The sequence below is a fragment of the Micropterus salmoides genome, unplaced genomic scaffold, assembly GCF_014851395.1.
Source record: "Micropterus salmoides isolate LMB-PRFRI ecotype aquatic unplaced genomic scaffold, ASM1485139v1 Ms_hic_scaffold_8, whole genome shotgun sequence".
Taxonomy (NCBI): Eukaryota; Metazoa; Chordata; class Actinopteri; order Centrarchiformes; family Centrarchidae; genus Micropterus; species Micropterus salmoides.
Genome location: NW_024044570.1, coordinates 9,201,364 through 9,225,386, shown reverse-complemented (window position 1 = coordinate 9,225,386; position 24,023 = coordinate 9,201,364). Strand labels below are relative to the sequence as shown.

Below are 24,023 nucleotides of genomic sequence, written 5' to 3'. Positions count from 1 at the left end.
GTGAGACAAAAAGAACACAAAAGGTAATTTTTTTCCCCTTTTAAAATCGGACTGAAATATTAATATAGTAATATACCATGTTGCAACAGCAGCTATATAAAACAGTGATATCCTGTATAACTATTATTCAGTCAAAGGTTTATGAGTCTTTTAATGCTAATAGAAGTATTTGTTTGCTGAGGAACATTTTCCATTTGGGCTCAAAATATTGCTTCTGGGAATACTGTGTAATACACAAAGTCTTATTATTAAGAGATGTAGTTACAATATGAGAACTTGAGAACTGATTTTCTTAAGCTGTAGTCGTCTTTATTTGTTTGTGAGGACTCCAGGGGAGTTTATGAATTCACAGATTCATCCATAATAAATGTTACTATGTTACAGTGTGGTATAATGTTAGTCAGAACAGTGTGATATGAATAATTACATGGTAGCAGGATTTAGAACTAGCAACTCCCATTCACCAACCACATTTGTGTAAGGAAGGATAAGTAAAATAATCAAATACCAACAGTTGTCCACATTTTGGGGATCCACAACTGTCTGTGTTTACAGTTATTGGTTTCAAGATATCTTCTCCCTAATCTAAAACAGGTTTAATGAGATGATAGCCCAAGGTCTTAAAGTTCCGTGCCACTAAACACAAGTTAATGTAACGTTTGTGTTCGCTACCCATGGATTACAGCACATAAAAAAAGGTACCGAGGAGTTTTTGACCATTAATGGCTTAGACAGCAATAAAAAAAAGCAAAGATAAGGACCACAACCATAAATAATGCAGTTTTCCAAAACAAATGCAGGTTTTTAGACAATCTCAAACCCCTTTTCTGCACACGATGCCGCATCCTCTACATCATGACCTTGAGTTTACCTTGAAGGCCATGCAGACCTTGCGGGCCACCAGTTTCTCCATGGCGGTCAGCATGACGGGATAGCGGATCTCCTTCCCCTCACTATCCCGCTCTACCTTTCCGTCCAGGGCAGGAGATTTTCGGGCCTCTGCATGCGCGTAGTCTGGACCCACTGTGTAAACCTGAAGTATTCAGACAGACACACACACACACTTTATTTAAGCGGATAATAAGGATTTCTATATTTTACTATGTGGACAACTGTATGATTTATCAGCATGAGTCACTGTTGCATAAAATCAGTGCAAGCTATTAAACACTTCGATCAATAGCCAAGCGAACTTGCACAATACCTTCACATCAGTACCATCTGTGGGCATGAACTCCTCATAGATGTAGGATCCAGTCTTTCGTACATTGCTTTCTGGGGAGTACACACTGCTACGACTCCCTATCTATAGCAAAGAGGCAGAGAGAGAGACATAAGAGGAAGTTAAAGGCATTTGGGAGCCAACCTGTAAATAAGAATCTTATTTCGCCTCATTACCAACTGGCCACCTCCAGGGGCTGAAAAATTAAACCAACGTGGAAGTGACAAAAACTGTAGCTCATCAAAAGGCCACTTGAAGGTGGATCCGGAAGCAATCAATCCCCACAGACCCCCATGTTAAAATGGCCATTTTACAATAGAAATGTTTACAGCCTGATAAAAAAGTTTGGTCTCTATGGCGCCCTGTATGTGACAACATACTACATGTAACTCACCCATTTAAATAATATTAATGTATGCTTAATGTTATGCATAATTAAGGAGGTAGCCGCTTTGAGTGACAGGTGGGTGCCCTCTCAGGTGGCTAGTCGCTAGGTGGCTCAGCAACCAGGCTTTATTTGGCCCGCCTCAGCTCCACCTCTACCCATTTTTGGATTAGCCAGAGTCCAACACTGCCAATATAGTGACGGCCAGAGATGCTGCGAGTCGCCCACATTGAGCTTCACTATGGCTCTTCAGAAACCTATGGGTGACATCAGGGGCTCTATAGCTGATGGGCAATCTTGCTGGTGGCAAGTCCGACTATGTTTTGAACAGATAGCGGCAGTGCGGGGAGGGTGGCAGAGTGGCGGGAGAAGGGGATTTCGGTAGTAATCTTTACTTATTATCATTGACAGCAACATTGCCCAGCACCACTGCTCTAAAAGTTGCTCCGTTTATCATCAGCTTAAGTCCATGTTTTATACAGTTTATGCTCATTACCCAACTTTTGCTCAAGAATGTTTCTTTAAAGAGAAAAACATTAAAATAATATTCACTGACATGACGTGACAGTGACTGTTTATGTAGCTCAACATATGAATTATCCATGAATGGTAAAGTTTACAAGCATTGTGACATTAAGCAACTCCCTGTAAGTATCTCTGGCATCAGCCAATGACAGAATCTTTGCTTCCTGCATTGCTTGGTAGACAGCTACCTTTCTGAAGAGTCTCTGGCTTCCCCCTCCAGCAGATGTTGGGTAATAGATGTAGACATTGTGGTCCTCGGCGCACACAGGTTTCTCCACAAAGGGTTTAGGGAACACCTCCCCGTTCACCTCAACATGGTCATCCACCTCCAGCAGACTACACACTGCACACGGTAAGACTTTAGCTTTAAATTTTACTAGCAAATATTTAACACATACTAAAATAACAAAGTTCAAAATTAACAGTTATATTACAGATGGCAAAAAAAACCAAATACGTTTACATATTGAATGTATTTAAAATCAATTAATCTCCCTGCTGATCTGGGATTTGAACCACTAACCCTTTGTTACTAGGTGTCTTTATCATACACAGTTTAAAATAAGCCATACCAGCCTGCAACAGTTAATGTTTACCTCAACAGCAAGTGACAAGTCGTTGTCCCCTTCACATCCACTTATACAATAAATCCATTAAATATTTATGCTTTTTATTTAATCAGGATATCTAACATACAGTATCTAATTTCCAATAGGCACCAATAAATGCATTGTAATATTTTTCATTTTAACCATTTAGAATCACAACTTTATATTTATAGAAGTAGACAAAAACAGAATCAGAAAATTAAACTTGAGTTTCTGGTCATTGTAAAGTTACTGATGTGCTGTACGCTGCCATATATCACAGATATATCATCTAATAAATTTTCCATATAATTGATTGGTTTTGTTTTAGTTAGTAACCATAAAATCAGGGAGTTCACACATACAAACTTATCTAACACACAATAAGACCTCTTACTCACCTTCGGGATTGTCGGGGTCTCGGTTTAAAACAGCATAACGAGGTAGGTCAATGCCCTCTTCCTGTAGGATCCGGTACACTTCCCTCCTGACAGGGAAGAAGAACCATAGTGAGTCTACGTGTGCGGCTATGATGTGCATGTGTGTGTGTTACAGGGGCTGCGCAGTAAATCAGAAATAAGATATAAAAACTATGTTAAAATAGTAATTATGTAATTTCCATTCCCATCATGTGATCACGCCTGTGGTTAGGAAGAGAAGAAAATTGCAAGTGCAACAAGTTGGTTACATAAAAGAACGCGGCTGCTGCAATTTGCCAGGGGAGAGACAGTGAATGTGAACGAAGCTGTGTGATTTACATGAGGAAAGTTGCAGACAGAGATGCAAGTACTTCGAAATTATTCCCATCTCACTGGCTAACCACTGCAAGAATGAGCTTGTCCTTGAGATTAACTGACATGCAAACTCTTGTTGGGAAAACAGTAAAATTGAAAAAGGGACAGGAGGTGGTGAAAAACATATACTGATGCAGGTGCATTGACCATGCACATTGCTTTTATTGAGCAATTAAAATGTTTAATTTTCTGATACCCCTCAATCCTGTGTGTGTGTGTGTGTGGGTGTGCGCATCTGCTCGAACTATACCTGTCCTGTATGAAATACTGCATGTTGAGGTCATTGATGAGCAGTGGATTCCTGAGTTTGGCGTACTCTACTGCTTTGTCCAGAGGGAAACCTGAAAAATGTAACAAGAATAAAAACTTGTCATCAGCCCATACAGTATTTTCATCAATCCAAACTCAATCAGCATTTACAAATAACGGAAGTAATAACTCATTGATGACACAATTGTAACTCTGCGTATTCAATGTTTCTTTGAGTTTTTTAACTGTGGTTTTAAAAGTAGTAAGAATTATTGAGAGGGTTGAGTTGAGTTGAGTGTGCTGTCACGTTCCACTTTTCCAGCCTGCTTGCTATGGTGCTTATTTGCATGGTGTCATTTTCAATATAACTGCACATTGGACTACAAGGTTTAAAAATAAGGATAAATAAGTCATAGAAATAAAACTATTTTACATGGTGCAGTGCTGAAGATAAATTAAGGGGTCACAGCCTGAGGGAAGAAGCTGCTCTAAAGTCTGGTGATACTCCTGTATCTCTTGTCAGACAGCAGCAGGGTGACCAGGCGGCGGCAGGGTGGGTAATGTCTCAAGGGAGGCCAACATCACATTCTGTCTATTGTTAAAAGAAAATTCTCACACATTACTCAACCACTGCTGAGTAGCTCTATCCTAAAAAACACACAGGAAGTCATGTGTTTACCTTAATGGCCACAGAAACAGCAGTTTGTTTGAAATATTATGTGAAGAAAAGCTGGGTAGCTACTGCCACCTTCACTGATGAGATGGGGGATGACAAAAGTTACTACAGAAACTTTAACAGATTGAAAAAGTCTCTGCACACCTGAATGTGACAGGTGGGTCGGAGGACAGCACAATTTGAACATACATGAGAAAATTTCTGCTGGCATATTTATTAATTTATGATGTTTTGGTCTGGTTGACCTTTATCAGTAGAGCAGAGTAAAGCTTTGTGCCAGACAGAAAAATTTGGTTTGCAAACTGCAGTCAATAGTAGTGAACATTAAATGCAACAAAAATCACATTTAGCTAATGGGATAAAAGACCCCTTGTGTGTGTTTGTGTCACCTGTACAGAAGTAAAACCCTATCCCTAGGTATATCTGATGAATGTCGACCAGACCAACACTGTGAATTAATAATTATTCCAGCAGTATGCCAGACAGTGTGTGGGATGCAATGTGTGGGAGTTTTCTCATTGTTATTCAAGAAAATTCAGGGAACAAGTCTCCTGTCAATAGCACTTTACATTTATTTGAACAGGCTTGAAGCGTTATGTGCGGGGTAGGTTACTTAAGGTTACCGGAGTACAGTTAGCTAGTTACTGGTAGAGGTTTTATGTCACATTGTCTTAAATAAAAAACACACAGTCTCAAGGCCACTGTTCTAAATATTTGTTATACTGCTCTGCATGTGAGCATGACAGATATGTCTGTAGGAGATGTTTTAGGGAAATATACTTTCCAATAATAACAAAAACACAGGACTCATCCTATGTTCCCATGGTCAGAGCAACCATACAAAAAGCTTAATCTTTTAAAACTGGAACGGAAAAACAATCCCATGTGACTTAAATACAAAGAGGCAGACAGATCAGTGTCAGAAGGAAAATGATCTTAACTGTGCATGTTCAACAACATGTGTTCATGAGTATAATTATAGATAGAGGAAACATGGAGAGGTTTATTGATTTTGTTTGTCTAGCTCTGCCTTTGTAAACTACACAAGGTCAGCTGGGGATTTTACATCCCACAGCTCTCTATGTTTTCCATTGAGACACTCCCTAGTGTCTGCCACAAAGCCTGAAATATGTTAGGGGTTTTAGGTACAGTCATTTCTCAAGAGAGTACATTTAATTTACTAAACATATGTATATGTCGTTACTGAAAAAAAGATATTGCTATTGCAATTTTGGTCGGAATTAAAGACTTTTGCCCACAGATAAACACAGGGAAACATTTTAGTCATATCCCTTTTTTTCTGTCCTTACTGCAAACAAAGGAAACCAATAAAAATACTTTGTCAAACAACAAAGGAGTGAGCATTTCTTATTTATTACTGTTTCTTGTTATTTTACATTGAGACTGCTATCTATTTCTCCAGTTTTAGAGATCATTTACTTTATCCAAACTTTTTCCTAGCAGACTGTTATTTGTGCTTTAAATCAAAATATTTTGTTATTTATGGCAAACATGATGTAATTGCCACCAAGGGGACATATGAACTACTTAAAGCAAGTGAGAATGTGTCTGAGGATAGCCAAAACATGGCTTTACTCCACATATAAACAACTGGTTATATCAGTTTAGACTTGTGTAGCCAGAGAAACAACAAATCCTCTCACACCAGTCTGGAGCATTAAAATGGCATGCCACATTTCCCCTCCACCTCCCTGTTACCGTTTCCCCTCATGCAACAGGATCCTTTTTACAAATGTAAATTTTACCCTTGGAGTGGAAGGAGATGAGGCAGTCGCAGAGGGGCCATTTCTCCACAGGTTCCTCCAGGATCACCTCCTCAGGAAAAATGACCACGTTGATGTAGTCAAACTTACAAAGGCGCTCCAGGATCTCAGTCATGGGCTTGGATTTTGACTTCTTCATCATGGCACATATGCCAACCACAATCTGTCGCTCTGGTGGCTAATGGGGAGGACAGGGAAGATCGGGGCAGAGAGGGGAAGTACGGAGAGAGATGACAAGTAAGAATGTGCCAGTGCAACGACATGTATAGGAGAGACAGCAGAACAGCATAGATATTCTGATATGGCTCTTGGTGGTCCTGGACCTACTAGTTTTCATACTAGAGTTTCGCAGCCCTTCCTCTGTAAGGGGTCATGTGACCTGCAATTCCAACTGTGGCCCCTAAACTACAATCATGGCATAAACCAGCACTGTTCCTGGAAGCTTGGTTAACATTCAATGGTTGGTGGCATATTAACAGGCTAATATAAGTACATTACCATGATAACAGCATAATAAGAAAGCAGAGAGGAAAATCCTTTTAACTAACAGCGTGGCCATTTCTCAGTCCAATTTTAAGCTACGCTTGTGGCTTGGCTCTAGCAATGGCAATGTCGATCAGTTCATACACCACTTCGGACCTGACTGACTTTGGTGATCCCCTGAATTTTCATCCAAGGACACCAGCAGATCATCAGTTTCACTTAAGTGAAATCTCTCAAAATGTAAAGTCACGGCCAAAAATATGCAAACAAAAGAAATAAACATGAGAATACTAAAGCATTTGTAATTGTGACAATTTTCTGGGAAAAGTAGTGCATTATATGACAGACATGCCCATATTTTTGGCCATGACTATACACTTTGTTGATGTTGGTACTTACAATCATGGTTCTCAGAGGATATAGACTCTTTTTGTTTGCCTGTAAGTGGTAGCATGAAGGCATATAATAATGTGTATGTGGCAAGTAATGATTCATCCATTAATTTTATTTCTTGTGGGTAATGAGCTTTACAGTCTGACAGAGAAGATAGTGTTGCTACGACATTTAGTTTTGTTCAATTATAGTAGGAATTCGTAAAAAATTGTTTGTGTGTATATTTATTCTATTCTAAATTAATGAGATGTAAGTCTTTGCTGTTGTGCCACAATTGTTGAAGTGAGAGTTATAGTATGAAGTGAACTGCTACCCACTCACACTCTCTAGGTAAGACCCAAACAAAGACATGTACTGAGACAAAGAGAGAGGGAATTATAGCAAGCAAGTGAGCAGCTAACACAGCACTACCATAAAGTCCTTTTATAGCTACAGAACTAAACAAACCAGATGCCTTAAGGTTGTTTATGTACTGCATTGTTCTCACGCCAGCCTTTGTATATTTCTGTCTCTATTTCTTTTTCCTCTGTCCAGTTTAAAATAAAACTGTCCTCTTTAAAAGAAATCCAGTCTTGTTCATTTCCTACTGCCCAAAATGACCAAAGATTTGGGTCCCTGTTGTTAAGTCATTATTAATAGTATTGCATAGACTTTAGTTCAGAAGTGCAATTAGTTTAGTTTACCATTTACACTGCTCATAAAAACTTTTAAAACAAAAAAAGTAAAATATGAAAATATCATTTGACACATAAAGCAACAAGGCATACCACGTACCACCTGAATTAACACCCGTCACTTACCGACTCATCTTCATCATCCTCCATTTCTTCTTCTCGAAACATCTCGTTCTTCATGCCTGTCTCCATTTGGCCCATGTCCTGCTCATCATCTTCACAGCCAACCACAAACCGAGGAACGTCTCTCTGACCCAACCCTTGTCGTTCCCCTGCTTCTGGTCCTGCCCCGTCACGGGGCTCGGACATCACAAACTCCTGTGTAACATGGCTGCTTAGGCTGGCTCTTCAAGCAGCTAAACAGGAAGAAACCCAGTCAGCTGTGTTACACCGTCGCTAGATGACTGACTCCTGAAAGTCTGGTGATAAAGTCAAGGGTCTGTTGGTGGTGTGGAGCTGGCAGATAACAGCTACGTGCGTCCGTGTGTGTGCAGTATGTGCTGAGGTAGAAAAAAATAGAGTGTCCTAAGAGGTAGAACAGAGGGAGTGGACTCCACGTGTGTTGATGTAGACAGTCAAGAACCTGGCTGTAAAACTCCCTGTGTCAGGACAGAGGATGTTTGCCTCTGAGAGATAACATGCCCTGGTCTAGAGACGCTTCTTCACGCAGGAGACTCCATGGTCATCTGTGCACCGCTTTCCTTGGCCTATACATAAAAAAACCATACATGGAGAAAGTGGTTGAGCAACTAGTTCAAAACAGTTCCTTTAAGTAAAACCTGACAAGTTAAGCAACATTTCACATGTGAAACACATTGACACACAGCCGTTACAGCTCCGCAGGCGAACTTGAATAAATATACTTCACGTGACTAACCACAGTACGGGTTGTTGCAGTGTTGCTACATCCAGCATGAGTGAAATCAACTTCAGCCACACAATGAAAGAAAAACCATTACTGATTCCTGAGGAATTTGGATTATTACTCAAGAGGCAAGAACATTGTTGTGACTTTAATCAAGATTTTGCCTGGAAGGAATTTTTGATATGTTGACTATTGAAATATTTACAGCAGTTCACACATTTATTAATCCACAGTAAAAAGGCTGTCTACAGACATTCTAGGTATTTGCATCACAAAACATATGGTGAAAATGAACAATGTCATTTTAAAATATATAAGTAGAGAATTAGGAAATGCAGGACTAAATCCTGCATGAGCAAATTATTTCCTTGTTCCTCTGTTTTCATTTTTTCCCCGTTGTGAAGGTGTAATGTCCTCAAAACCAAATGTATATCTTGTGAAATTTAGGACCCCCGACTATCAAACTCACACACACAAACACTTAAAAATGCATCTTCGGTGCATTTTAAGTGTTTGTGTGTGTGAGGAGCTGAGGAGCAACTGAGGAGCCGAGATTGAGCAATAAGTTCCATTTATCAAGCGACTTACTCCAACATACAGAGAAGTGCAAAAGTAACCTTAAGAGCAACTCTCAAGTGATCACATGATTGATCAGCCGGCTTCACAACGTACTGATGCAACACTTGAGGCTGATTCGGCAATTGTTTTTGAATTTCTACTTCCCAGAGAGTTTTGAACTGAGACATTCTGGGAAGTGGAACAAAGACAGTTTCTGTTTGTTGTCGTTGTCTTTACTGTGATGATGGTCTGAATTTAAAAGAACAGAGTGTTCTGTAAGCCCATGTGGCTTTCCAGTTCCCACCCAGCAGAAGAACTTTGTTTTGTTTTGTGTTTCTGCTGCTGTATTACTGTGTGAGCAGTACTCTGGTTATTTTGCCTTGTTCTGTGTCCTGATGGACTGTAAGTAATAAGAAACATACCACAAAAATATAGCTACTGCTCCTAATACTATTATTCTGTCAAGAAGACGTATTGGAAAATTGAACAACAACAGGAACCTCAGCTACACTCGGTTGCCTGATTACATGGACCACTTAGCTAAAACTAATCATTCATAAAGGTTTTCTTCATGAAGGTTATATTGTTCAGTTTTTGTTTAAATTATTTTTGAGATCTATTGATTATGATCTTTTTGGAGGATGTACTTTGTGATTAGTGGTTGACCAATGTGGCTTTTTCCAATAGTCAATGCCAATATTTAGAGAGCAGGAAAGCCGATGGCAGATCTGTAATGCCGATATCAAAAAAAAGAAAAGTCTTGTATAATTCCATATTTCCATGCAGAGTACAGTCTAATATACATGGTTGTCTCAGCCCCTAACATGCTGCTTTAAATGGAATTAATTATTGAAATATTTATTCTGCAGATCTTAGAATTTCACTGGTGTTTATAGGTTTACAGTTTTCAATTCATTCAACTGCATTACAGGCTAACTACAGATAAATCGTGTTTAAAAACAGCCAATAAATGATAATTTAAAAAGAAAGATGAAAGAGGGATCCTTTGATCATGTTATGAGTGTTGTCATTGCATAGTTTGTCCATCAGAGGGCATTCTACAACTCCCTTTATTGGCTATATTTTGCAGACATAATCAGCAGTAGTTTTGTTCAGAGTACTATTTAGAAGAGTAAAAAAGTCTTATTTTTAAACCGTTATATGCCATGTTATCTTGGTAAGGTATCATAACAACATGAAATAAATGTTAGGGATAATCTTTGTTTATGTTGTGTGTTCTGAAAAGAAGGGGAAAAAAGAATATCAGCTGTTATATTGGATTTTAAAATCCTTATCAAAATAAGTACTGGTCTTAAAAATCCCATATCAGTCGGGCTCTACAGTATAACAATATATATTTATTACTAGCCAGTAATGGTTTTAGTTGAGATTTGCTTTTATTTAGAATGGGAGAAATGTGTTCGCATTTAGAAAAGACCATTGACATTTTCATCACCTTCCCAAAACTCACAAAGGGAGCCACACTGAGAAAGCTGCCTGCAGATGTGTCTGCAGTAGGGATGTCACGAGAACCAATACTTCTGTACCTAGTCGATTCAAGTTGGTACTGTATAGTTTTGTTCTTGTTTTTTGCCGTGATATCAAATTGGGTATCGAGAATTTCAATGGTATTGGTCAACAAAATTTCCGGTATCATTTATCAGCTTATATATCTATCATCTCAAAATGCCAGATGACGGCCAGATTAATCAGTCTGTTGAACTGTACTGCATTACACAGAGAGGTGTTTCTCTCATTTAACGTGCCCTCATTGATACAAATGGTGGAACTTTCACCAAACATTTGAAACCCTAGTGCTTCAATATAATGTGTGTGCGGTCACTGCTTATCTGTTAAGTGATCCGATACCACACAATAAACATACAAAGCTGTTATGTCATTCCCTTGTAACTGAGTCCAAGCCCAACCAAGAGTGTGAAATGTAGCCAAGCTCGAAGAAGAATCTTGCTACTGTAGACAGACGCAGCCAGTTCATTAACCCCCCCCCCCCCGAAACACTACCCTGACCCCACCACCAATGACAAACAGCTGACACGAGGGGAAAAGCCTCCACTAACAGATGGGTAGATCATATCACAACATACCGCAAGCCGACTGAGTACTCCACGCAGTCTTTCAATGACCGCAAGAACTTATTTAAAGTCGCTTCCACTCTAATAAAGTGCTGATTATTTCACTGACACCATTGAACGTTCTGGCTGCTAAAGAGCAGTCATCGTCTTCCTGTGTCCCGGACTTTCTGCCAGGACATGCCTCACACAAATCTCATACGTGAGCCAGCCTGACCTTGATACCCAGAAATAACAGTGTCCTCTTCTGCAAGGGGGGGCGCGAGAGAGGAGCTGAAAGGTGGAGCCACAGCACGGGTGCTGGATGCCATGGCCCAGCAATGGCACCCAAACATAACTCACCATTACAAATCTCAGAAGCGATGACAGGCCGCACTAAACAAAGTGGAAGCCCTTCTTGCTACCTCTGGGTCAAAGAACACTAACAGAGATAAACTCGTAAATAAAAAAACCTATAACTGCCGTTGTGCTGGCACCACTGAGGCTTGAGTTTTTTTCTGCCTTTACTACTTCAAGGACATGGCCTTTACTCTACCGGTCCAGAATAAGACGACACTATACACTACAAGAAAAATGCTGCATGATGGAAAAACCTGTGTGTAAAACACCAGCTGTATCTACAAAGTTTTATTCCAACTAGAGATGAAATCAGAGACTTCAGTGATTAAAATAACTTTTAGTGGCGTCACGATTGGCAGGTGTGGGACTCATGACTCAACACCACTTACGGTTCCACTTGCACGCCATTGTAATATTTCCAGGTATTGTGTGCTCTGAAGCAACATTTCCGCATACGATTGGCATCTTGGAGGTATCTGTGGTGTGTACACAAGTCTTGCCACTGCCTGCAAATGTTGTACAGATCAAGAGGATAATAAACTCTCAATTAAACTGAAAAAAACATGTTCTTTCTATGTGTTAATTCTATGTGAAGTTTTTTAAATTTTCCTGAAAAATTATGACAAAAATCTGAGACACGTCCTAAAAAGTAAAATTTTAATAACTTGCACATTCAAACACATATTTTGTTGTCAAATTCTACTGTTGTCTTTGGAAAACATACTGACCACAAGTGGTAACCTTATTTTTTGGTTAGGTATCGCAACCTATGCCTATATAGAGTCTCTATCAAAAACATTTTGTAAAATAGCATTAAAGGCTTTATCTGATTCTTGGTCATGTTTACTAATTCTTTTATAAAATGTAAATCATAATGTTTGTTATTGTTTTATTTAGGCAAAGTATTAGTAGTATTAGGGGCTCTCCACATGAAGACTGGTTTAGTCTGTATTACAATTTGAGGTTGTGGGCAACAGGGATGTGAAATTAATCAAATTGAATTTTCAATTATGATTTTGGCTTCCAACAATTATGAAAACGAGATAATTCAGACAGAAAGATTGTTGTTCCGCATTCCATTTTGAAATGATGTTTTGTCCTTTACAGCCCACCCCTCCCCAAAATACCAAACTCTCTGGCAGCCAGGCTGTGGCATGTTTGTTTTAGCTTGAGGTGAAGATGATGGGGGTTATTACTGGTTAGTCACCATTATTAGCTTAAGCCTCCGGCAGAAAATTATATATTATTTACACTTTTCTTATTCAACATTGGTTCAAGTAACTGCATCTCCCGACAGAACACCACGGCTTAATTTCAGCGATACGTAACGTAACGAGCTGCTGTGAACCTGAGTAATTCACCTGTCACCTGCTAAACCCACACGGAGGCCACCCAGCACCCCCTGAGCAGTTAAATGGGGAAAACACTGTTGCTGTCGTCCTCTTGTGCTCCAAGGTGCTGTTTAAAGTTAATAATGTTGGATAACTATTTCTTATTTCATTGGCTATTTGGGATATACATTTTTGGGGTATTGCATATATAATAAGTTTAAAAAAATGAAGCATTAATAGATTCAGCTTGACACAAATTAGTGACAGAGTGTCACTAGTTCAGCTTGTGTTGCTTCACTTTTGACCATCTTTTAAAATCTGTCTCTTGTCAGACGCCCAACTTTATGTAGTATCCCTTTAAAACTATATAACTTAACTTAAAACTCTTATTTTTAGAAAGCAAAAAAAACACCATTTATCTCGAGGCATGTACCGTTTACAGAGACCCAACAATTCCCACCATGAGCAACACTTGGTGACAGTGGCAAGGAAAAACTCCCAGAAACCTTGAGCAGAACCAGGCTCTGGGTGGGCAGCCTTCTGCCTTGAATGGTTGGGGTGAGAGAGTACCAAACCATCACTGATAAAATTTGTATCCCAAGATGCAAAGTGTGAGTATGACTTTCATATTTCTGTTATTACAGGGAAACAAGCTGTGCTAGGTTGAGATGTTTTCATTTTGTGACATAAATAGGGGTCGATTAAAGTCATTAATGCCTTAATGTCTCTTTCACTGGAGGACAAAACAGAGGAGGAAGACATTAAGGAAACAGACAGAGGAACCAGACAAAATCGTTGTGTGAAACAGTCTCCTTATATTGTTCCTCTCCAAAAACATAAAACCGTCCATCACCCATGAATAAATTAGGAGGCTGATTAAAAACATCTCCAGCTGTCACCTGTGGGCCCTCGTCCCTGAATGAGTCACCTCCGTCATCACTGTGGGGCCAGAGATCAACGATACGGCTCCAATAAAAAGGCGTTTAACCTTTGAGACTGTCTGCCACAGGAAGCCTGTGTCGTGTTTATGATCGGTGATGGAGGAGCTGGTCATTAACTCCTATTTGCTATAATTTTTCTGATAAGATGGCAAATGAGAACCATCACAACACACTATGCAAATGGAAACAGTTTGCCTGTCAATTATGGACTAATTTTTTTGTGGACTGATTGAACTGTACATCATTTTTAGGAAAGAAAAATAACTAAGGAATATTATCATGATGTGTTTGTGATTGGGGCCTTTATTGCGAAAAACATAACTGAAAATAAAAGGTGAAGCATTTTGCTTAGCCCATCACTACTTTTCTATCAGGTTTAGGATGAACAAGTGAGCTGCTTGTTATCTGAAGAGAGTTCAAGACTGAATCATTAACAAAACTGTTAATGATTATATTCAATAAAACTTACTGCTCAAAGGCACAAAGTTATCGAGGTTGGACGCGAACATTAGCCCTGAAACAGTATCACCCCCGAGGGTCAGATAGCATGCTGGTGATGTTATCAGGATACAACTAGACCTACCAGTGTAACAGCAGTTACAACCGCCTCTACAAGCTTGTAAATGCATTAAGCTCCGAGCACTCGCGAAATTAGCGTTGTTCGCAAATACAACCGTCATTACTGAAAACAGAGGCCAGAATAGGCTTGCCCGTGGGCCGCAGGTCCTGCAAAACAGGCCCATTATTTCTAACTAATCAACTCAGACATTTCTCACTGTAGGATATGAGCCCTCTGTAGGGTTTACAAGATGATTTATGGAAATGGGGAAAGATACATGACTTTATTCTCCTGCGTCTGAGCTACTGATGAATAACTTTTACCAATTGCTTTCACGATTAGAATAAAATTCAACTTTAATGACCCCTTAAGAAAATCTGCTGCAGCAGCAGATTATACAAAGGTGCAGCAGCATCAAAACAGGCGATAAACAGGATAAATTGAAATAGAGATATATAAATTGATATTGTAAAAAAGTAGAGATCATAGCAGTAAATATATTCCTCAAAATAACAGCAGGACCTAATCAGTTTGTATGCACTGATCATACTACATTACATTCATTTGGCAGATACTTTGGTCCAAAGTGACGACTTCAACGCGAGTTTCCAAACAACCTATTTTTTGGTTTGTTCCCTTGTTTGATTTAGGAAATCAGACATAAGTAAGCCACAGCATGTGATGTCTCTGTGGAGTCTGAAAATAAAATTATATACTGAACAGTGACCACTTTTTTGGTTTGTTGCATTTCCCATTATTTAGTACACATTGATTATGGTATTTGTTGTGGTTTTTTTATTATTCATGGTGATTCACACAGTGAAAATAATGTTGTAATAATTAGTATTCTCCATTTAATCCAAGTTAGCAGGGTTCACATGGAACCTCCCAGCTATATGACTATAACGTTAGGAGCTTTGTTTTATCTCGTCTTCTACAAAACCTTCTGTTGCAATGTTTTAAATTGGTCTTCTGTTACTTTAGAATATAACATATTATTACTACAACTTTAAAAAGTCTCTCCTCCTGTTGTCCCACATCAGCAGACACAGTGCCTTTTACCAAATCATTCCTGGTTAGGTTAAAGCTGGCACAGGCAATTTATTTCAGAAACATGTTTTTTGAAATTCTTCTTTACATCCTGACAGCAATCAATAAATCAAATGTTCCGGCACAAAACAAATTCAGTATCTGTGGCTGCTGCAGAATTATAATAAGCATGGCCACTGGCTGGCTGGAGCTCAGGTAAGTAGGCAGGTATGCGTGCACTCTGCTCATGCACTCATTGCAGCATGAAAATGTGTTTTGGGGAGTTTGTTTTGGAAAGAGGCAAACATTTCTCACTTCAGTTTTGTTTCTCTTCTATAAACGGAATATTTGGAGGTCTTGAACTTTTGGCAAGATGTCACCTTGAGATTTGGGATTTGTCGCTATTTTCTAACAGATAATAGACCAAACTATTAATGATAGTTCCAGCTCTAGAAATATTCAGAAAGTATGACAGTTTGTGAAGGAGGGACACATATTTCCATCCTCAGCAGCTACACACAGTTTGAAGAATAAATATCACAAAACTCGCGTTCAGAAAGTGGCCAAATCGTTAGTTTGGCCGTTAGATAGTTCATGAAGTTTTACATCAAACTGAGGAGACATGCCCTCCTCTCATGGTTGTTAAAACACTTTATCAGGAGGACCACACATTACAGGTGTCCAGCAGATAGTTTCAAGCCCCAACCTGCGTCTCAAATCACTTTAAAGCACAATGAATGACTCTGTTGGGGGTTAGTAGTAAAACAGGGCTCCCGTGGGAGGACCAAAACACATATAAATGAATCAGTGCGTGTACAGCACTCCTGACAGATACAGTTACAAAACGTTCAGAGCTTGCCTGCTTTTGTCCACCGACACAACAACAGAATCCAGCTTGCCTCTATCACAGGACGCAAAGCCACGCCGTTAAGGGAGAAAGCAGAAAGCGATCAAATAAACGGGACTTACCGGCGGAAAACAACTGGATGTCCGCCAGCTGTTCACTTCCTTGTTTCCTCTGTTAGTAGTCTGAAGGGAAGCTGCTGCTGCCTGACTTTAGTAACTCAGTAAAGTTGTGAGTGGTGAGCTACACGCTAAAGTTCAGTCGCTGCTGGTGATTAGCATGGTGATTAGCTGCTGCTGCTGCTAGCTTCCTTCCTTTTCTTTTTCTTCACCTTTTTTTTGTTTTTTTACATAAAGTTTAGTTTTTTGAAAGCCGCGTCATCACTGCCATCTACCGGTCAAAGCGGTGCATTGCAGCAGCGCACACTTAAAGGGCAGAAGGACTTTTTGTGCCAGAGATACTTAATAAAAATAGTGAAATAAATACTAGTTAAATGTAACTAAGTGCATTTACTTAAGTACCGATCTTAAGTACAAATTTGAGGTACTGAAGTACCAACTCCTGTAGGAAATATATGGCTATTTAGCTGCTGAATGATCCAATCTGCTATGTTCACCAGCTAGTTGCTGACTGTCTGCCTACCATTTAGTGTTGGGTAAGTAACATAAACTGTGTGTGGGGGGGGGGTTGTTGAAAGCAATAACCTGATGCACTTAAAAACAACACTGATGAGAGTGGTGAGAGTGAACATTAAAGCTGCAGCAGTAAAATCAAAATAGTGAGCGGCAAGATGCAAATATCTGAAAGGAACTGAAGAGTTGGATGATAATTTACTGTGAGTTCATTACAATGAGCAACACCTATCACATTTCAAGTAAGCATGTGATAAAAGTTATTGTTGATATGAAAAGTATTGATTGTAGTAGGTTTAAGTAGCATTATATCTAGGCCTAAACCAACAATGTAACAAATTTGTAATTGGCCCCAGTGCAAATATTTTCCTATGCCCCTTGCCCCAAAAAGCATGTTTGTGCACACACGGACATACATACACACAATAACTCCATGCAATTACAAACCTGCAGCCTTTGATCATCAGCACAGACACAGCCAAAGTGCCAAACGCTAATCTTATAGCCTGTCCTTGACTCAAACCACCACAGTCTGCTGTCTCCAACAATCAAACTAGCGAAATAGCTTTTGCCAACCTCCAGTAACAAATCAACACAAAGTACCTGACACAGTATGTCAATAATCACAGAACGAATAGCAATTAAGCGCAGCAACTCATTACTCCAGCAACAGTATCAATGAAGGCATCACGGCATTTGCTCACAATCCATGTGGCAATTGTTGTTGTCCCTTGTGGGCCCTTGTAATCAGCTGGGCCCTTGAACTTACGCCACTGGCCTAAACAGTCTACACATAAAAACATTTAAATGCACATAGATCATAAAATGTTGGATGCGATTTTTGTCATTTAAAGGATATAGCACGTACAGACTTTTTATGTCATTAGGTGCTGCCTCACACAGGAGCCACACACAGTCAGCTAAGGTATGTAATAAGCCTCACAAAGATTTCCATAATCCCACAGTTGCCTTTGCTTCCCATTCAGCCAGACCAGCGCTGGTCACTGCCAGACAGCCCGGTGTGGCTGATGTGAGTCTGGCAACCTGTCAAGAAAATGTGGAGCGACTCTCTGCTCCATCACGCAGCAGGGCATGAGAAGTCAGTCTGTGCTGCGGGAATAAGGAAGTAGTGTTCACTAAAAACCAGTAACCACCTCTCCCTCCTTCTCCTCCTCATCATCTCTCTCTCACCATCTATCCAGCATCCAAAAATCTCTTTTTTTTAAAGACTTAAAATTATGTAATGCCTTCCAAAAAAAATCTAAATGCTTTGAAGCTCTGTCTTCACTGATTCAATGGGCACACTATCATTAATGGGCATGTTAAATTGTGAAAGCCTGCTGACAAACACGTCCTTGTCCTCTTCAAGTCACATTTAGCTTGCAAGGAGACAGAAACGGAGAGGAAACAGAGGTGAAGAGGTCTGTTTAAAGTGTGCAACATTAGACTTATAAGACTGTCAGCAGTCAAATTAGCGTAGACACCTATAGAGAAGAGCTAGTTTTAATGTGTGCACTGTGACCAATTCAGTTCCATTCCCAAATACATGGTTAAAAAAAACAGGAAACTTTCCTTCGTGTAGTTTCCATGGATGAAGAGTATGCACAGTCACTAATGGTGGATAATGAGGTGAACGGGTTCACAGAGTGTCTCTCTGTGTTACTTTCTCTCATTTCTCTCGTCCTCTCTCGCTCACTTTCTCCCACAGACTTTCTGAAAAATGGGGAAATATTTTCTGTCATTATGACTCATAAAATCAGACACATTTAGAACTAAGATTGATTTTTATGAAAAAGTTCACTTATATTTCTATTTTTAGGCCTTGGTGGCTTTGGATTACATTTCATTGATGATTGAAGCTTAAAATTGCCGCAGTGATGGTAGATGCAGAGCAGTCTTGCTTGCCATTTGTCACATTGGCCAGGAAGCAACAACTAATAACATTTTACTAATAATAATAGCACATACGACCGCATGGTTGTAAGTTTATTGTATGTTTGTAATACCCATTGGGTGAGTAAATTTAATCAAGTACTGTACTTAAGTACAATTTTGAGGTAGTACGTGTACTTTGCCAGACAATTTACATTTTATATAATTTCATACCTTTACTCCACTACGTTTTAGAGAGCTCAGAATATAGCCAGTAGTTACTTTTCAAAATAAGATTTTACAATGAAAACCCATGATGAGGTTATATAATATATGAAATACTCTTGAAGATTTAACTACCTAAGACTAGGGTAGGCTCAACCTGTTAAACTACCCCCTGACATGAACACAACGATTTTCAACCGACTGCTTACGTACAATAAAAATTCTACTGACCCCTACTGACTTACCGTCTCTCTTGTCATTAATTAATACAGATATTAACATTAGCAAAGATCTAGTTGCCAGGATTGAAACAGTTTGCCATTCATCATTCATCCTTACCACACCTGGTTTATGAAAGGAATGCTTTCATTCACAAAAATGCACAAAACATTTGACTTAATACAGTTTAGAAATTTACAAAAATCAAATGCTAAAGCATACAGAAAATGAAGAAAAAGCATTTTATGGGGGTGAACTGGAAATTCTTTTTCAAAACTTTACAGAAACTTGGATTCAGGTAGCAATCTAATAAATGGATTAAAGCACCATTTACCTATTTCACTTTACATAAGGGGACCAGGAAAGGATGTCCTCTCTCTCCCTCTTTCTTTGCCTTATTTATTATACCACTAGTATCCAGAGAGCTAATAGCACAAAACAACATCAGTCTTTATACGCAGATGATATATAGTTATTGATAATGTAACCCTGACAGGGGCCATTCAACTGCCTAAGAAGTATTTTACTTTTTACTTTTGCTTTCTTGACCTGGAGCAGTGACTCCCTGGAGTCTCCACTAATTTACAAAGAATACAAATGATTCTTTAGATCTGACAGCAAAAAAAGCAAAATCAGGAAAACAATAAACAATGCATGCATGACCACAAAAATAACAAGTATACTATGTGCATTTATCCTACATCTGTTCCATCTTTATGAAGGTTTCTGTGTCTACTGCAAAGTAAAACTGACAATTCAAATCCAACGAAGGTTAAAGTCAAGGGCAACTGGACTTGGTTGAAGATGTACAGTTGCCCTTGACTTTAACCTTCGTTGGATAACTATGACCTGGATGACTGAGAATCTTCATAGACATCTTGGCAATACAAATGAGTCTCAATAACTGGTGGCCAAATCCTTTTTTGTGCCTTCTGGCTGAAATGAGAATGAAACTTGACTTTTAGACAGTTCCTCTTCAAGATGAGCAGTTGTGACATACAATAAATTTGTAAGTGACTCTGTTGGATGCCATGCCTGTAGCTTTACTTGTAAGATGATAAAAACCAGACAGGTCAAGTGCAGCAAATAGAGGGCATTGTTGTCAGCATGGTGTATATAAGGTGCTGTTGTCATGTCGGTCTGTATTTCCTCTGCAACTGTGTCAAGTCATCAGTGGGAATGTCTTTACATACATAACTCTGTTAAAGACAACCACAGAATGATGAAAATATGATCTCCTGTACATCATCCCATCCATTTTGTCCAGAAATGCTCACTAGAGTGTGGCTCTTATACAAATTTATATATAGGGAGTGAGCCATGACAGCCATAAAGCAGCTATTCACTTCTATGGATAGGCTGTAAAGAAAAAATGCAACCCTCCCACTTAATAGGCAGCATGAGGCTGAGTCAACACACACACACACACACGCACACGCACACGCACACGCACACGCACACGCACACGCACACACACACACCTTAATGGATAGCAGTAGCAGATGCCCAGCCAGGACTGGTTGAAAGAAGGCCTTATGAGAGGGAACACAGACACACACAGATAGAGACAGTATGACAAGCAGCCTTCATATTAACAACTTGTGCAATGGCCATCCTGTGTAAAAGAAAGGAAACACTTTATATCAGAAACTGTAGAATTACAATAGCACAATACATAATATATGTATGACCTCATTTTATTTCCACAATACACGCATAAGGCGTGTATGGAATACCAGTACTCTTGACAGGGTTGATGCCCTCTATTGGTCAAGGAAAGAAGTTGCAAAAATTACATCAAAAGGGATTCATGTTTTATTCTTAAAGAATAGTTAATACACTTTGAACTAGAATGTTTTGTAATTTGTATTCAGTGATCTGGAGTCTTGTTTCCACATCATGTCAGAAGCGTTTCCCTTCCATGTAGTATAAAATGTGACAAATAAAATTAAAAATATGTATGAAAATGATGTGAATCAGTGCTATTTTATGACCTTTACAGTAACCTGATCTCAATCCAGCTGAACATCTGTGGGAGATTTTGGAGTCATGTGTTAGACACCACCATCATCGCAACACCAAATGAGCAAAATATCTTTGGGAAGACTGTTGTTTCATCCCTCCAGTAGAGTTCAAGAGACTTAAGGAGCATTTAAGCTGTTCTGACAGCTCATGGTGGGAACAACACCTTACAAAACACATTTTGTTGGTTTTTCCTTTAAGTTGTAGCAGCTTTAGAAAAAATGGGATGCCAAACAATCTACCTTATGTTGGAGCTGTTAAAATTTCTGCTGGAGTGATAAAGACTTTTAAGTATAACATCAAGTCGGATAATTGGCAGGTTTGTGCCTTCTATTATATATTTGGCCACAGACGTAAACTGATTCTCATGTTTTGAGTGAGTAATTTCTGTGTATTTTTAGAGATAAGTAAATACAAGGCATTTCAGCATGGAACAGAGTGAGGACCGTATACATGACATTCAAAAAAACTCACAATCACTGTATGCAAGCAACTAGAAAATGTTAATCTGAGCGTGTCTATTTCAGGGACATTTTAAAACACAGAAAGGAATTCTGGGAGGTATTATAATTTTCTGGCATCTATATGTTGACGTTTCTCCAGCCAGTTGCAGGACCGCAGGATGTTGCTGAGTCTGAATAGACAGAGAAAGCCTTTCCTTGTGTCTCATTGTCAGTCCTGTCCGATATCTCTCACTTGTTAGTATTTATCTGTTGACTTATCCGTCTGTCTGTCAAATAGCATGTGAGAGCTGATCAGATTAAACAATTTTTACTCTGTAAGCTGTGGAGATGTTTTATGTCAGGAATTCTGATATACAGACCACTGGCATTTCTAAAGTAATATATAATTTGCAAATGCAAATTACGTGGCTGTGTACAATATATGAGTGTGTATGTATATGTTTATACTCAACATGGTAGAGGCTGTATACATTACAGTGGTATATTTATACTTATTCATACCCATATTTTTTAAATCTGTATGTGTAAATCTGTGTCTAGGTGTGTGACTTCCATTTTTATGAAAAAAAATGTCAGGTTGTCTCTGAGAAATTATGTGCAGATCATATATAAAAATAATAATTATTTTCTCTAAAAAAAAACAGTTGCTGTTGGTTAAATGCAAACGCATCTTAGTATGTTAGTCTGCTAACATTTGCTAATTAGCACTGAACACAACTGCAGCTGAGGATGATGGGAGTGGTATTAGTTTTTGGTATTGGGTTATAGTAGCATAGTAAGTATTGGACAAATTAAACCTTTAACCTGATTATGTCACGAGAGGAAACGTCACCAAAGTTATCACTCTGTCGGGGCCACGAATGGTTGTATCGAATCTCACTGCAAATGGGGACGATGAATGTCTCTGACAAAATGGTACAGAAAATCATCCATACACATAGTAATAGTTGACAAGACATGTCACTAAAACCTAAAAATGTCAACCTGTTGGGAGTGTGAGAGGGAAAGTCACAGGGTCACAAAAGTCTGTAGGATTCATCCTCTAGGAACCAGGAATGGCAGTGCAGAATTTCATCTTAATCCATCCAATAATTGTTCTTATTTTTCAGTATCAATCAAATTGGTGGACCGACCAGCCGACAACTCGATATTGACTATGGACTGACATTGCTATCACTGAACTAAGCTGCTAGTATGGCTACATATTATTGCTGTGGTTAACGTAACCTAAGAGAGAAGCCCACTAAGTCAAATTCCCTGTGTGTGCAAACCCACATCAGTGATTTTGTCATCATCATGTTTATCAATCCATACTGTACATGCAAATGTGCCTGTTATGTCTGTGTACGTGTCAGTGGGTGCGTAGGTGTGTGTTTTCATGTGTGAACAGAAAGTGCATCAACCCGTCAACCAAAACAGAAGCCTCAGCATTTTCCTAAGCTTGAAATTTGTCACCCTCAAGAAAAAGCCTCAGTCTGGTTCCAGATGAGCCCATCCGACTACCTGTGTCAGCAATATTTCAGCTTGTTTGCAGCGTGTGGCTGCTCATATTTGGATCATTTGACCTGGAGAAGAGAGAAAACACAAGCGCCTCTGTGCTGACCACCCCCGTCCGCTCTGAGAGGTCTTTCAGGTGGACTCTTCGCTGTGTAATGCTTCTAGTTGTGAATCAAGTCTGCACTCACAGAGACTGTAAATGAGCTGAAACAAACAAGGGATGGTTTGGGTGTGTTGAGAAAGGCACACCGATAAATGCAGAAATCCAAAAACAGATGGAACAAATTTGTGTTAACATGACTCTTAAGTCAACTCAAATTAACTCAAAAAACAAATTAGCCCAATTCTTCATTTTTGTGAGAACAAAGGGGGCATTCATGTTCGAACTAGCATGCTATATTTAATAAACTGGTGAGCAATAGGATTATTGATTTTGTGAGTCAGCTCAACACTGTAACGGTGCACACAATTTTTTTACGACCCAGACTGTGACAACAGACTACCTGTCTGTATCTAGAGACTCATTGTGTGCCTTAATATATAGTTAGCCTAACATTTAAAGCCTATAAACTCAGCACTTTTAACAGCCTAGGTGCAATTTCAGGTCAATGACACTATAACATACTGGAGGTTTTTTTTGCTGCTGCCACAGAGTACAAGAGTGGTTCAGTTATTCAAGCTCCACAGGAGAGAATAGCCTCTTGTACTGACTTTGTTGCTAGAGTGACAGTATGTATCAAATGGCAAACTGGAGGAATACTTGT

The 24,023-nt window shown here is 39.2% G+C and overlaps 1 protein-coding gene across 8 annotated transcripts in view; it reads right to left on the bottom strand.

Annotated features, from left to right (window-relative positions):
- The window catches only part of ppip5k1b (diphosphoinositol pentakisphosphate kinase 1b), a 61,919-nt gene extending 45,287 nt beyond the window's left edge, over positions 1-16,632 (bottom strand). For 5 of the 8 annotated variants that reach the window (XM_038706170.1, XM_038706172.1, XM_038706174.1 and 2 more), the window contains exons 1-8: positions 16,454-16,631; positions 7,899-8,479; positions 6,205-6,400; positions 3,764-3,854; positions 3,121-3,206; positions 2,321-2,475; positions 1,205-1,306; positions 872-1,033 (exon numbers count right to left, since the gene is read on the bottom strand). In XM_038706170.1, coding sequence (XP_038562098.1) covers positions 872-1,033; positions 1,205-1,306; positions 2,321-2,475; positions 3,121-3,206; positions 3,764-3,854; positions 6,205-6,400; positions 7,899-8,081 — 975 coding nt within the window. In that variant the 5' untranslated portion in view covers positions 8,082-8,479; positions 16,454-16,631. Of the gene's footprint in view, positions 1-871; positions 1,034-1,204; positions 1,307-2,320; positions 2,476-3,120; positions 3,207-3,763; positions 3,855-6,204; positions 6,401-7,898; positions 8,480-16,453 lie in introns of all 8 variants that reach the window. The other 3 variants (XM_038706171.1, XM_038706176.1, XM_038706173.1) reach the window with 2 other exon arrangements.
- Between the last annotated feature and the right edge of the window lie 7,391 nt (positions 16,633-24,023).